Source organism: Perissodus microlepis, chromosome 22 (genome assembly GCF_051167445.1).
Source record: "Perissodus microlepis isolate ML-2025 ecotype Zambia chromosome 22, ASM5116744v1, whole genome shotgun sequence".
NCBI classification, from domain to species: Eukaryota; Metazoa; Chordata; class Actinopteri; order Cichliformes; family Cichlidae; genus Perissodus; species Perissodus microlepis.
In genome coordinates, this window is record NC_140481.1 from 22,520,374 (window position 1) to 22,532,962 (window position 12,589).

Sequence of the window (12,589 nt, forward strand, 5' to 3'; positions counted from 1 at the left end):
GTCAGTTTGATTTCTAACCGTTGTATTATGTAGGACATAAGTATGACAAATCTAGCCTAACTAAAACACACAGGCTCAAGCTGATACAAAATCCTGCCTGCGTTTCTGAACTTTTCTTGGAAGTATTGTGCTGAGTGGTTATGAAGAGTGACTGCAGCCATTTCAGCAGGTATAATTTGTGGAGCGATTGTGCTGGGGCCTAAGGTATGTGTTGCACTGTCTGTAATTACAGAGGTCGTGTAGTACTTGCGGCGATATTATTTTGAACATCGTCTGTAGATGATTGTTACTTCATACCTTTTTTATTTGACATTTTTAAAATGCCTGATTCTGGATCCCCAGGGATGATACTTATACTACTGGAATGAATTCACATAAAGCATGCTGGAACTAATATGCAGCTTCACAAGGTGCTTTGGCAACCAAATTAATTAATCTGACTGGAAGAAAAATGTTAAAGAGTAAAAGATGCACTGCAGCGGAATGGCTGCGGCATCGCAAAAAGTGGAGATATTGTATTTCTTTTTTTTTTTAATCATTGTCAACAAATCCCTTGAAAATGCAGAAATGGATAATTAATTCATCCTTCCAGCAAGATCTGTGTGTAAGCCAAGGCTTGATATAGCATATTTCTCTGTGCCATAGCGCTTCATTTGCCCCCAAACTGTGTCACTGTCAGTGAGCCACACTGTTGCACTACATAAATGACACGTTGCTTCCTCACTTGAACATTAGCATTGTGCTTTGTTTTAAGTCAGTCTCTTATGCATGGTCTTGCTGATGTAAATACTCACTAGCTTACCAGATGCATACTAATCCCCTGTTTGTTAAAATGCCCAGATATCCCGGGGCATCACTGTGGCTCCCTTTGAGATTTACATGCTCTGTCTACACAAAACAGTCCGCTGTAACCCACAGTGGACTTGGAAAAAGTTTAGTGGCAGATGGCATGTGACATTTCCCCTTATAAGATGTACATCCATTTCTTTAGCAGATGGGTGGGTCATTTAATTGGCCACACTAAATGCAAATGTCTCCGTATCACATGTAAATGTGCAGAGTCTAGGAGTTGATGTGTAGGAATTGATGCATCTGATAGAACTATGGCCCTTTTTTTTTCATTATTATTAAAAAAAATTAGTTTTTTCATTTTCCTTCATCTAACTGGATCAGACTTTACAGGAATACATGCAAACAGCATAAAAAGCATGATTATGACCTTTTCTCCAAAGTGTCTGAATAAGAGAGAGCAATCTGAAAGCTGAGGAAATGCAAATTTAAGCACATTTGAGATTGCATTAAAATAACTGAAAAATAATCTTGATTATTATTTTATTGCTTAGAGAGACAGATGGGTTCATTAAGGGCTGAGATTACATCAGGGATCGACTCTGAGCTGTTGCTTGCTTGCAGTGGTGATAGACAGGGTAACAGATGAGGTCAGGCAGGAGTTTCTGTGGTCTGTGATGTTTGCAGATGACATTGGTATCTGTAGGGAGAGTGGAGAGCAGGTGAAAGAGTCTGAAGAGGTGGAGGTATGCTCTGGAGAGACATAGAAAGGAAGTCGGTAGGTGGAAGACAAAATACATGTCTGTGAAGTAGAGTAAGACAGGAAGGTGATGATGCAAGGAGTAGAGGAAGTGACGTAGATGAGTTTATATACCCCGGGGGGTGGGGAGTGGACAGTGCACAAGTGGAGTGGTGGGTAGAGACCTGTGTCAGGAGTGTTTTGGAGTTGTAAGAGAAGAATAGTGGCTAAAGGAAAGGTAAACAAGATGAAAGTGGGAGCACGTATGGTGTAGGATTTGGAGACAGTGGCACTGACAAAAGATGGGAAGTAGAGCTGGAGGTGCCAGAGTGGCACTAAGAGGAACAGGACTGGAAATGAGAAGGTTAAGAGGTTCGCAGACATGCACACTGGAGGGCTAGTGGGGAATTGTACGAAGGGTGTTGAATATGGAGCTGCCAGGGAGAAAGACGAGAGGAAGACCGCAGATGTAGGGGAGGTTTGGTGTGACAGTACATGCTGGAGAGAGGGTGAGAGGGAGGCAAATAATCTGCTGTGGCGACCCCTAAAGGGAGCAGTCGAAGGAAGATTGCAGTGTCAAACAGCAGCTTCACAGTTGGAAGCAGAGGTGGGATTTGTCAACATTTATATATAGAGAGAGAGCGACTCCGAAACACTGTTCAACACTAAAAGTCGGCTGCAACCAGTGCCTTGCTCAGGGGCACAGTGATGGCAGTTGCTGGAGTAACAGAGAGGCGCTCACTTATTTGGTGTGTAGGTTTCTCGTGAAAATCCCACTTGTTTGCATGACTGAGCGAGATAATTTTATGAACATAGACAGGCTTCAGGGAAGGAGGGCATTTACTTTTACTCCCACACTGCTTTTGAAATCATAAAACGAATGTGTGAGAGCTCTTATTTGCATCAAGCCTATGCTTTTAAAACATGCAGGGGTGTGGACAAGTGCTGGGTTCATGTCAGACTGGTGCAGCGAGCCCGTAAATGCAATCAATGGCTGTTGTTTAGGAAACTTGGAAGCGGAGAATGTAATTCAAAATTTTGTGAATTACTAAGTTACACTCTGCCGTCATTTTAAACAGCCAGTCTGGGTTTGACATTTTAACGGTTATTCTCCTTGCTGTGACCTCTGACGCAAGGTAGGATTCACGAAAACACCTTTCCTAATGTTACATTTGCTCCGTTCGACCTACCTGGGCTCACCTTTCAGTATATACAGCTCACAGTCTCCTCCTCTTCTCATGAGCCTCACTGGCTCTTTATCTTCCATCATATCTTTTCTTCTGCCTGCCTCTGCCTTTCACACATCTACTATGCTTCCAGTCTCATCCTTACACTCCGCTCCACCGCCCTTTATTCAAAATTAGACAGATGATCCTGACAGTCTGCATTAATTGTGTATGGTAGCATTAAGTCTCTAAGCACTGAGACGGGTCAGACTGTTCGGAAGAAAGATGAGCCGATGTCAGTTAATGTGACAGTTGAGTGCCTTTATGCTCACGCCAGTCCAGCTGCCCTCTCCCTTTTTATTTCCCCCTTTTCACTCCCACCCAGCCTCCACTCCCCAGAGGATGACTGCCAGTTGCTCTTTCTCCTGTGCCACAGATAAGGAAGGAAGGCTTCTCTAATGTGACAGTCCAGAACAACAGCAGGCTGTCAATCCAATAAACCGCTCTTTGTTGCCGTAATGACAATGACTCAAGTGCGTTTCTGTAACGCCTTTTGACAGTTTTAGTTGATGCCGTTTTCAAAATGAGCAAGCCGCCTTGTGCTTTGTTGAATGCCAGTTTAGAGAAGTGTTGATTAAATTTATGTACAAAGATTTCTTTCAAGCCAGACCTCATTGCTAAATATCCTTGACTATGATGAACAGCTTTAGTCATATTTGAGGGGACCTGGGCCATACAACAGTTTAGAATGGGTAATAATGGACGGTTGTCAAATTCTCAGAGCTATGAGATGTGGTTGATTTACGCAGATGTAGATTAGCTGGTGTAGCTTGGACTTCTAGGTAGGGCTGCCACGATTAGTCGACTAGTCACGATTACTTTAATAGTCGACGCGTCGTTTGAAGCTTTGTAAGATCCCAAAAGACGCAGGAACAAGTAGTAGGATTTAAGAGTGTAATAACGGACTGAAACAGAAGATGGCAGCACTGCATGTACAAGGATGCCAGCTGCCGTTAAACCCCGAAGAAGAAGAAGCTGTGTCCCAGAATTCATAGCGCGGCCCAGCTCAGTTTCCAATAATGGCGGCAGCTGGTTAGTTTTAATATTACTCTTATTATTCTTTCTGGGTCACAAAATAAACGTTTAACGTGTTTTCAGGCGAGAATGTAGCTATTTAAACTTCAAATATCTGTTCAGTTTATCAAGACACCACATATTTTCAAAAGCGCTCCGACGTTGTCAGAGACGTCTGTTACCCACTAGCTCGATAGTTAGCCGGGGGCAAGGCTCACTAGAGCCGGTGAGAACACCGTACTCCCGGCAGATCGTTTTCAAACCCACCGCTGTCTTTCGCTACTCAGGTTAAACATGATATACAAGTCACTTAGACAACTTAAAAATGTTATTGTTTGGCTTTTTTCAGTATTTTATTTGTTCCTGAGTAAATCGGCTGAGTTTATTAAACTTCACCGAAACAATCTGCACATTTAATTAAAATTTAATAAACTACCATCTTGTCTTTATTTTTAGTTAGCACATACCTTAAACACTTCAAGCTGTAAGCTAGTGATGATTATATAAGAGCAGATGCTGCTGGTGCAATAAACTGTCCGTTTTACTACAATGGATGCATGATCTGATTAGTCAACTAATCGCAAAAATAATCGGTGACTAGTCGACTATCAAAATAATCGTTTGTGGCAGCCCTACTTCTAGGCATTGGCTAATTAGAGACGTGAAGACCTAAGTTTATTAGCAGTAGCGTATGGAGTGAGCCTACAGTGGAAACGCATCAAGGACCACTCACACGTCAAACATAACCTTTATTTTGCATCTTATTTCAGACATCCACATTGCACTGCACAAAGCTCTAATTGGATCTGCTCTCATACAGATGAGACAAGGACATTAAGCCTCGCCCACTCAGGCCCCATCTTTGATGGTTTTAATAATAACATTCTTGTTGACACCATGCGTGGCAACACTTGACCCTCGATTTTTCTTTATGCAAGCAAAAATAATTCCTTTTTCCTTTCCATCCCAGTTTTCTAGTGTTTGAATTGACTAAAATGGAGAACAGAGAAAAGGAGATTCTGTGATTTATTAATGACATAATCAACAAATTGATAGCAGAAATAATTGTTCAGACCTTTAATTGTGCCCAGTGTGATTCAAGGCCAATTCAGTTTAGTTCGATTTAATTTGGTTATTTGCAATTAGCATATTAGCTGAGCTGAATATTTATTTTCGTTGCTGCCCCTGTAATATGTAATAAACAGTGCTGGCTCTGTGGCAGTGCGCGCTGGTGTTTGGTGCCTAAATGCCCATCAGTAACTTGTGTTCATCATTAATGGAGCTTGTTAATGGCCACATTACCTCCTGTTAAATCTTGCTGAAGTTTTGACCTAATGAAATGAGAAATGCAGTGTTGTGCAAAAGTCTTGAGCCCATACTCTTTTCTTTTTGTTTCCAAGGAGCCAGAGGCAATACTTCGGGGCTTTCTGAAGGGCCTCGTAAGTGACCATTTTTAGGGGAATGGGTTGTTTTTGACCTGTGAATCAGTCAAGCTTGAAAAGATACTTTACTCAAAGGATGAAACGGTGTTTTGTACATACACACAATTGACTTGGCAAAGAATCAATTTTAAATTGTATCTTTAGGCAGTTTGCTATTAACAGCCTTCTACAAAGGCTGCTATAAAGGGCGTCGGAGGACCTCGTGTCCTTGAAGTCATTGGTCTGTCTGATGTGCTTGTAGTAGTGGAACTCCCACAATTGGTCATGCCAGAGGCTGCTTCCCATAGTGAAATACCGAGGAAGGCTTGAAAGAATCTCTTTAGTTAAATATACAAAGAATCTACAGAATGCCAGAGATAACAGTTTGACAAGTATAAAATCACAGCACAAAAAAAGTATTTTCAAAGAGCTGTTAGTTGAAAATTTGGCAGTCCAAAAAACCTCTATGGCAGATGAACAGTATGTGAAAGACATGTCCTTAAGAAATGGGGCAAAAAATAATCCAGCAAAGACCTGACGCAGGACCTTTCACTGATCAATCTACCATTCAACGTAGCTTCATCTGAAATGGTCTCAGTGGAAGGTCGGCTGTTAGTAAGTCATTCTTAAGGCAGGAAAGCGGGGAGAAAAGGCTGTGATGTGCCAAATTACACAAGAACTAGATTGAAAAGCAGTGGAAACAGGTTTTATGAAGTGATGAATCCAAATTATTAGTATGTACAGAGAAGGTCAGGACTAACAAGGAATGTTTATAGTTGTCTATAAAACACGGTGGAGCTCTTCCATGGTCTTTAGCTGCAATTCAGCCAGTAATGTTGGATTTTTTCAAAGTTAATGGAATTCTGAATGTAGAAAAGTACGATCAGATTTCAATCCACCATACAGTAGCACGTTGTCAATGCAGAAAAAAGCATACCTGGATAGACGAACACAAACTTGATTAGCATCAGTCATGGATTGGCCTCCCCAGAGCCTGAACATCATCATCATCATCCAGCCTCCATAATCAGTTTATCTAGTCTGTTGCTGTCATCAGCTCAGACCTCTTTCTTCTCTAACTCTTCTAAGTTTTTCCTCTAATGTTTTTATATTACATTACATCTGAGTCCTGAAATGTTATTCACTTGTGACTGAAAAGCTAGTCACACAGCATTTCCAGAACAATCATTGCCCAGACAATTGACTATTGATTACACAAATGATTATATTTTTGTTTTTCTCCTGTGTAAATATTACAGAACATTCACTACAAATCAGTAAAAGTGACAGTTTTCCTAATTTAAAGCAGTTTTATTTTCAGATCAATACCTGATGAAAACCTACACGTCAATTCTCCATATACCCGCTTAACAGCTGGTTCGCACAGCACACAGTCTATAAGATCGACTGTCATGTGGCGTCTACGTGCATTCGATGTGGTACGAGCCCACGTTAAATCTTCTCGCAAGCAGCTTAAAATTATTCACGAGTTACGCCTTCCATTTTCCCACAATTTGTCTGAACACACAGCAGACGGAGACGTAGATTTTTGTATGCAGCGCTTAATTAGTGAGAGAATGTGGGAAAATGAACACATTAGAGCTGCGATTCACCTCAAGTCATTTAATCTTAAGAGAATTAGCAGCTTTCACTAATACAACGAGTATTCCCACGACGAGAGGCTCGCACTGAGGTTCGGGGAGGGAGAGGTCACATTTGAACATCTGTTCAATGGGAGACAAGAAAAGCCAGATGCCACCCCCCGTCTATTGGAACCATTTTTAATTTGGCTTCTGATGTTGATTTAATTTTAGTCTTTTGATCAAAATGTGCGTTGTTTTGTTTTTTTGTAACCTTATTTTTGTATTTTTAAGTAAATCCTCTAAGGGTTTTTAGGATACGGTTCTGTCGTTGCGTAAGATCATCACGACTACAGGTGCTGCTCTCATCTGTCCCAAGGTTTACAGAAAAGGCAATCCATACCTCTCTACTCTCCATTGATAGAACTAATCAACTCTCTGCACTTTACTTTTCCCTCTCTGTCAACATGGATAACATCAGAATAATGCAGCACATACCTGGTCGTTTCAGGAAAGGCAGTGAGCCTTTTTCCTTTGTGTGAGAGAAATCTGTGTGTTACTCAAGAAATCTGCTTGAGTAAATTAAACCTCTGTTTAAAAAATGTTGGGAGGTTAAGTGTAGTTTTCTTTGGCGCTGGCTAAAATCTTTTTGGTAGGCAAAATGTGTAAAGGGGGAAAAATAGTCTGACTTAACAGTGTTCCTTTAACTTATGTTATTATAGATGTTGAGGCTGTTCTGGTTTTATTTCCTCTTTGCGTTTCTCACAGACTCTTCTTCTGTTTTTTTTTGTTTTGTTTCGTTTTTTAAACCTTCCCTCAGGTGTACCCAGGGCTCATGGCGACTGCAGGCCTTATCCACTACGTGCTCAACATGCTCCACATCACCGTCCACATCCGTGATGTGTGCGTCTTTCTTGCGCCTGTGTTCAGCGGCCTGACCGCCATCTCCACCTTCCTGCTAACCCGGGAGCTGTGGAACCAGGGTGCCGGGCTGCTGGCAGCCTGCTTCATCGCCATCGTCCCCGGTTATATCTCTCGCTCCGTCGCCGGCTCCTTTGACAATGAGGGCATTGCCATCTTCGCCCTGCAGTTCACCTACTACCTCTGGGTAAGTTCAGACTTAAAAGTGCCGTAAGGAGGAATCCTATTGTATAGAGGAGACAGTTTAAACTTCTTTGTGAGGAATCAGATTCATGCTCACTCTTTTGGGAGGATTTTACCCACAAAAGTAGCCCCACTTTCAAATCTTACTTTTCATAGATGTTGAATTATTTATCCACAACCTTGAAAGGCATGCTAGGCTTCTTTGTGCACCACGTGAAGCCCCGGAAACGACATGCTGCACCATAAAACCTTCACAATATGATGACCTTTAAGAGTAGAATTGACAAGATCTCCCTTTTAAAGGTTGAATATCTCCTCTCCCAATTTCTTTTCCTTTTTAAAAATGCATGAAATGAACGGAGTGTTTGTTCATAAAGCGGCTAACCTTGTTTTATTTCGTTTTTTTCCCCTGCCTTCAATTTATTTATTTTTTTACTTCAATAAATGCGGCCTATCCTTGAGCTAACAAAGCAGATGAGAAGAGTCTTTTGTTTTGTTTTTTTTAAAATACAGCCTGAATGTTTGCAGCAACTGCATTGCAACATATTTTCCACAGCAGGTGGAAGGAAGAAGCTTTTCAAGTTGAAAGATGCCTGAAACAGACTTTCAGTCTATCCACTCTTTCAGTTCCATCAGCAGCTGCCTTTCAGCCCTGCAGCTTTCTTACTAAGAATGCATCTCGTGTGCCTTTGTATACGAGCGTGTGTTTGTATTTGTCTGTGTGAAAATGAAGAGCTCTGCTTTGCAAACAGTTTTATCAGCATTCACTTCTTCCTTGTTATTGGCGTTGACCTTGACAAGTACTGCGGATTTTTTTTTCTTCTGTATTGAGCTGTGTCTATTCACTGACTTTTTCCCTGCTTTGCTTAAACTCATCCTAAGATAGAAAAAATTTAATATTTCCAGCTTATTGAAAATGGAAGTAATTGTGTCTTTCTCCATAACTGGGTTTCTCTTGACATTAAAGAGCTGAGCTGAGCTTCTATTGGCCACATAGAAATACAGATTAAGAGCAGATGATGGAAGAAGTCCATGCAAAAATGATGTTTAAGTAGCAAAAGATGGAATTCAAGGTTAAAGTGCTAACGGTGATGAGAGAGGAAGGGGAAAAAATGCAACAGACACGTCACAAAATTAAATTAAAGTCATGAAAGTGGCATTATGTAGTCCTTGCTATATGCTTCCAACATATCAGACTTGAAATGCATCCCTGTTAGTCATCATTCTGCTATGAGGAACATAAAATTCAGGCTCAGTACAGTTTTCAGTGCTGAGTAGAGAATTATTGGAGAAGAGCTGCAGATTCTTTGAAAGTGTAAATATTACGGCCTTTCATTAGCACAAAGTGAGCATACAGTGCTTCCTGTTCATACAGTATTGTGCCATCCCACTGAGTCCATAAAATTCTTTTCTATTAATGAAATCACCTCGTGTTCCTGTGGACTGCAGGGATAGAATATAAAGGCTGCAGGCTACAGAGAAGCAGTTACCCACCTCTGCAGTTAACCTGTGCTGAGCAGGTGTCAAATGAAAATGGCGGGGTATTTTCAGGGAGGGCAAATTTAATATTGTAGATTTTATCAATATAAAAGTGATCACTGAAGACACGGAATTGATTGGAAGACAGTTTTAGCAGATAGCAACTCTTACAGGCCTCTGTTTCTGCCTCTGCTTGCAAATCTTTCTCTCAAATATGCATGGGGAAAGGGGAAATTGAACTTACCCTACTGCTTCCATAGGAACTAAGCTGTAAATAACAGGTTCTGCTTATCAAATACAGTCAGTGAGTGCTCATCAGCTGGTGTGAGCACCTCTATAAAAGCAGATGTTTTGGCAGTTTTTGTCAGATTTTTTGCAATGCTCAAAAACAGCAAAAAAAAAAAAACCAAAAAAAAAAAAACCCAAAACATATAAAAAACACCCAGGAGCTTCATCAGACTCTGTAGGCTTGAGTTGTCATGTTAAATGTTAAAGTTCATCACAGTGCAGTCTTGAACTGTCATGTCGAACAAGTCATAGTTGTTCAGCCGCAAAGGAGTGAACAAGTATGGCTCGTTTCCGAGGGTTGCCAGGTGATGTGAGACTGATAAAGACATACAGAAAATGATTACTTCAAGTTATTGTGGCTAAAGGTGGTTTTACAGGTTGCTGAATCATCGAAGTTTTTCTTCGGCCTCCATCGACTACCACAAAAACTTGCTCCTTGTCCTGTCATTTGAAAGCGTTTACCATGGCTGGCTGTAAACCTAAGCAGCTATAACGCACAGTGTTTGACAGCATCATTAGCCTTTATCCTTGAGTTTTTTAAACATAAATTAGACAACATAAATGATAACAGTAATGTAAATACAATAGCATCCCAGGTTTAATTCATCGTTGGGGATTCTCTGTGCATTTCCTTTGATTCTGCAGCACAGTTTACTTTGGCAAATGACACAGGGGTTTCTTTTTTTCTGCTTAGAAGCTTTGGTATTATCTAGAAAGATTACTACATGATAGAATGCTACAATCCTATTGGGGCCAGGGGACTTATGCATATAAGCCACATGTCTATTATTGACTGAATGTAGCTGCGTGATTGTAGGAAGATGTAATTCCTGGCTGGTTCACGTCCAGTATATGAGATTCACAGAAATGTGGCAGACAAATGTAACATATTTATATAACCAATTTATTTAGAAAACCCTATTTTTCATTATTTCGGTGATGTAATTCAACCGCATGCAACTGATTTAAAAAAAATGTCTCCATGGCTCAAAACTGCATACAGCCTGCAGAAGTCACACAATTATGCAGATGCGAATTTGAATGCTGTACATCACTGCACATAAAGCGTTCAGGACAAATGTTCTGTCTCAGCTCACGTTGGCCTGAGTCAATTACTGCACAGCACAGTAGCAAGTTGAGAGGCTACTGTTAAACCTAACCACACACACACAATAAGCGCAGAAGCATGTATTCCTGAGCATTGCAGATATGTAACTGGTAAACATGTCAACTAAGGTTGTGGGTTGTTTTCACATTGGCTCTGTGTGCATGAAGGAGTTTTATTATTCTGTAAATGTGTTTATTAAGTTATAATGGAGACATTTTTAAGCCAGTTAACAATGTTGTAATTTTTTTTAGAATCAATCAGTGAAATTAATGAATTCACATTTTATTTTGACAGATTGAACAGTAAGGGTTATTAAGCTTATGAGTAGCACCCTGCTTGATTTACAATCTCTTTACATGAGCTTGAATAAATTCATGTGGACGGACTGCATACCTTCAACATAATCAGCTTTTGCAGGTCCTAAACAGAAATAAGAACATTTCAGGTAAAGTTGCTGGATCTGCCATTCATAATTTCCAAGCAAGCAATTTCCATGTGCTTTAAATATGCATTGCATTGTTCTCCACTCAGTGCTGTAGAACGCCTGTATTCTCCTGATGGCAGAACCATTTGTGCCACAAAGTTTGGGCGAATAAGTCAGAATTGAGGTTGTTATATTCACACCAATGAGGCAGATGGTGACTTTCTTTAAAATTAGTGGTGAGAAAAGGTGCCATTACGGGTAATCTAAAAGCAGAGCAGACAGCTTGTTAGGGGCCTAACTCTGTAGCCTTGTGCCAAATATATATTACCTTAATGGAGTTTAAATGTAGATTTCCTTTTTATATTCTGCAAGATGTTTGGTCATGCCAGCCAGCACTAATTTCAGAACAGTTTGAACAAATGTTAAAATGACATCTGGAAGCCACTTTGAATTCCGTGTCCACCTTGAATACCGTGCGTCTACTAAAGTTTGAATGATGAAATCTTTGTCGTCTGCAACTCGTGCATCCCAGATGGTGGACCTCAAAGAAGTATAATGGGAATGCCTGCTGAGCTGTTGGGTATTCAGCTGTCTGTGTTTGCAGTGGAGTGTAATATAGGCCCATGTTTTTGTGGTGTTTTTTCTTTTTTTTTCCTTTTCTTTTCATGTCATTGTTTGCATGTTGAGTTTTAGAAGCATCTGGTCTTAACTGCAAGAGAGAACTATTCAACTTTTGCTTTTTTTTGCTTTTTTTTTTTTGATTGTCTCTTCGTGTTTACTGTTTGATTTATTCAGACTTTTTCACAGACCTCAACTGCAAAAGGCAACAGGCATCCAATGAAAGCAGACTTAAATTTGAAGCATTTTTTGAAATTGTATTATCTTTTTATGTTATTACAAACATGGAGCTTTTTTTCCTTTCATCGTGTGATTTATTTGCTGAATAGTACCGAAACCTAGCGTTAGAAGGGCTAATGAAACTGGTGCTTGTAACCATCCTCATACAAGGCCAGTTCAATTAGTGATGAGAAAAGTGCTTTCACTGAGCATGCCACAGCTAATCTTCAGCACTAATGGTAGGACATTGTCTATTTATGCAGTTTTTAATTTTTACCTTCAAGGTTTGTGTTATACTCAAGTGGAAAAACATCTTGAGCCGTGGAGGCTTTTATCCAGGTAGATGTAGCGATGCAGGTATTTCATCACACCGTGACTCAGTGCCGTGTGTCACAGTGTAAGGAGCCTGGCAGGGAAGTTGCCGCAGGCTTTGAAGGGAGCTTTTATCCAGCCGTGGATTTAGCCATCCAAGTTTATGTCACTTTGTCAAATCATGTATGGATGAATCTGTCCATGCGGTTTCAAGGTAGTATGGGTCACTATACTGGAGCGTGCTTGCGGACAGCTCTGTGGCCCTTTT

General features: G+C 40.5%; 1 protein-coding gene across 1 annotated transcript in view; it reads left to right on the plus strand.

The window, feature by feature from the left end:
- Window positions 1-12,589, plus strand: part of LOC146363088 (dolichyl-diphosphooligosaccharide--protein glycosyltransferase subunit STT3B) — a 105,463-nt gene that overhangs the window by 45,917 nt on the left and 46,957 nt on the right. The window contains exon 3 of the mRNA XM_084918807.1: window positions 7,590-7,877. Coding sequence (XP_084774933.1) covers window positions 7,590-7,877 — 288 coding nt within the window. The remainder of the gene's footprint in view (window positions 1-7,589; window positions 7,878-12,589) is intronic.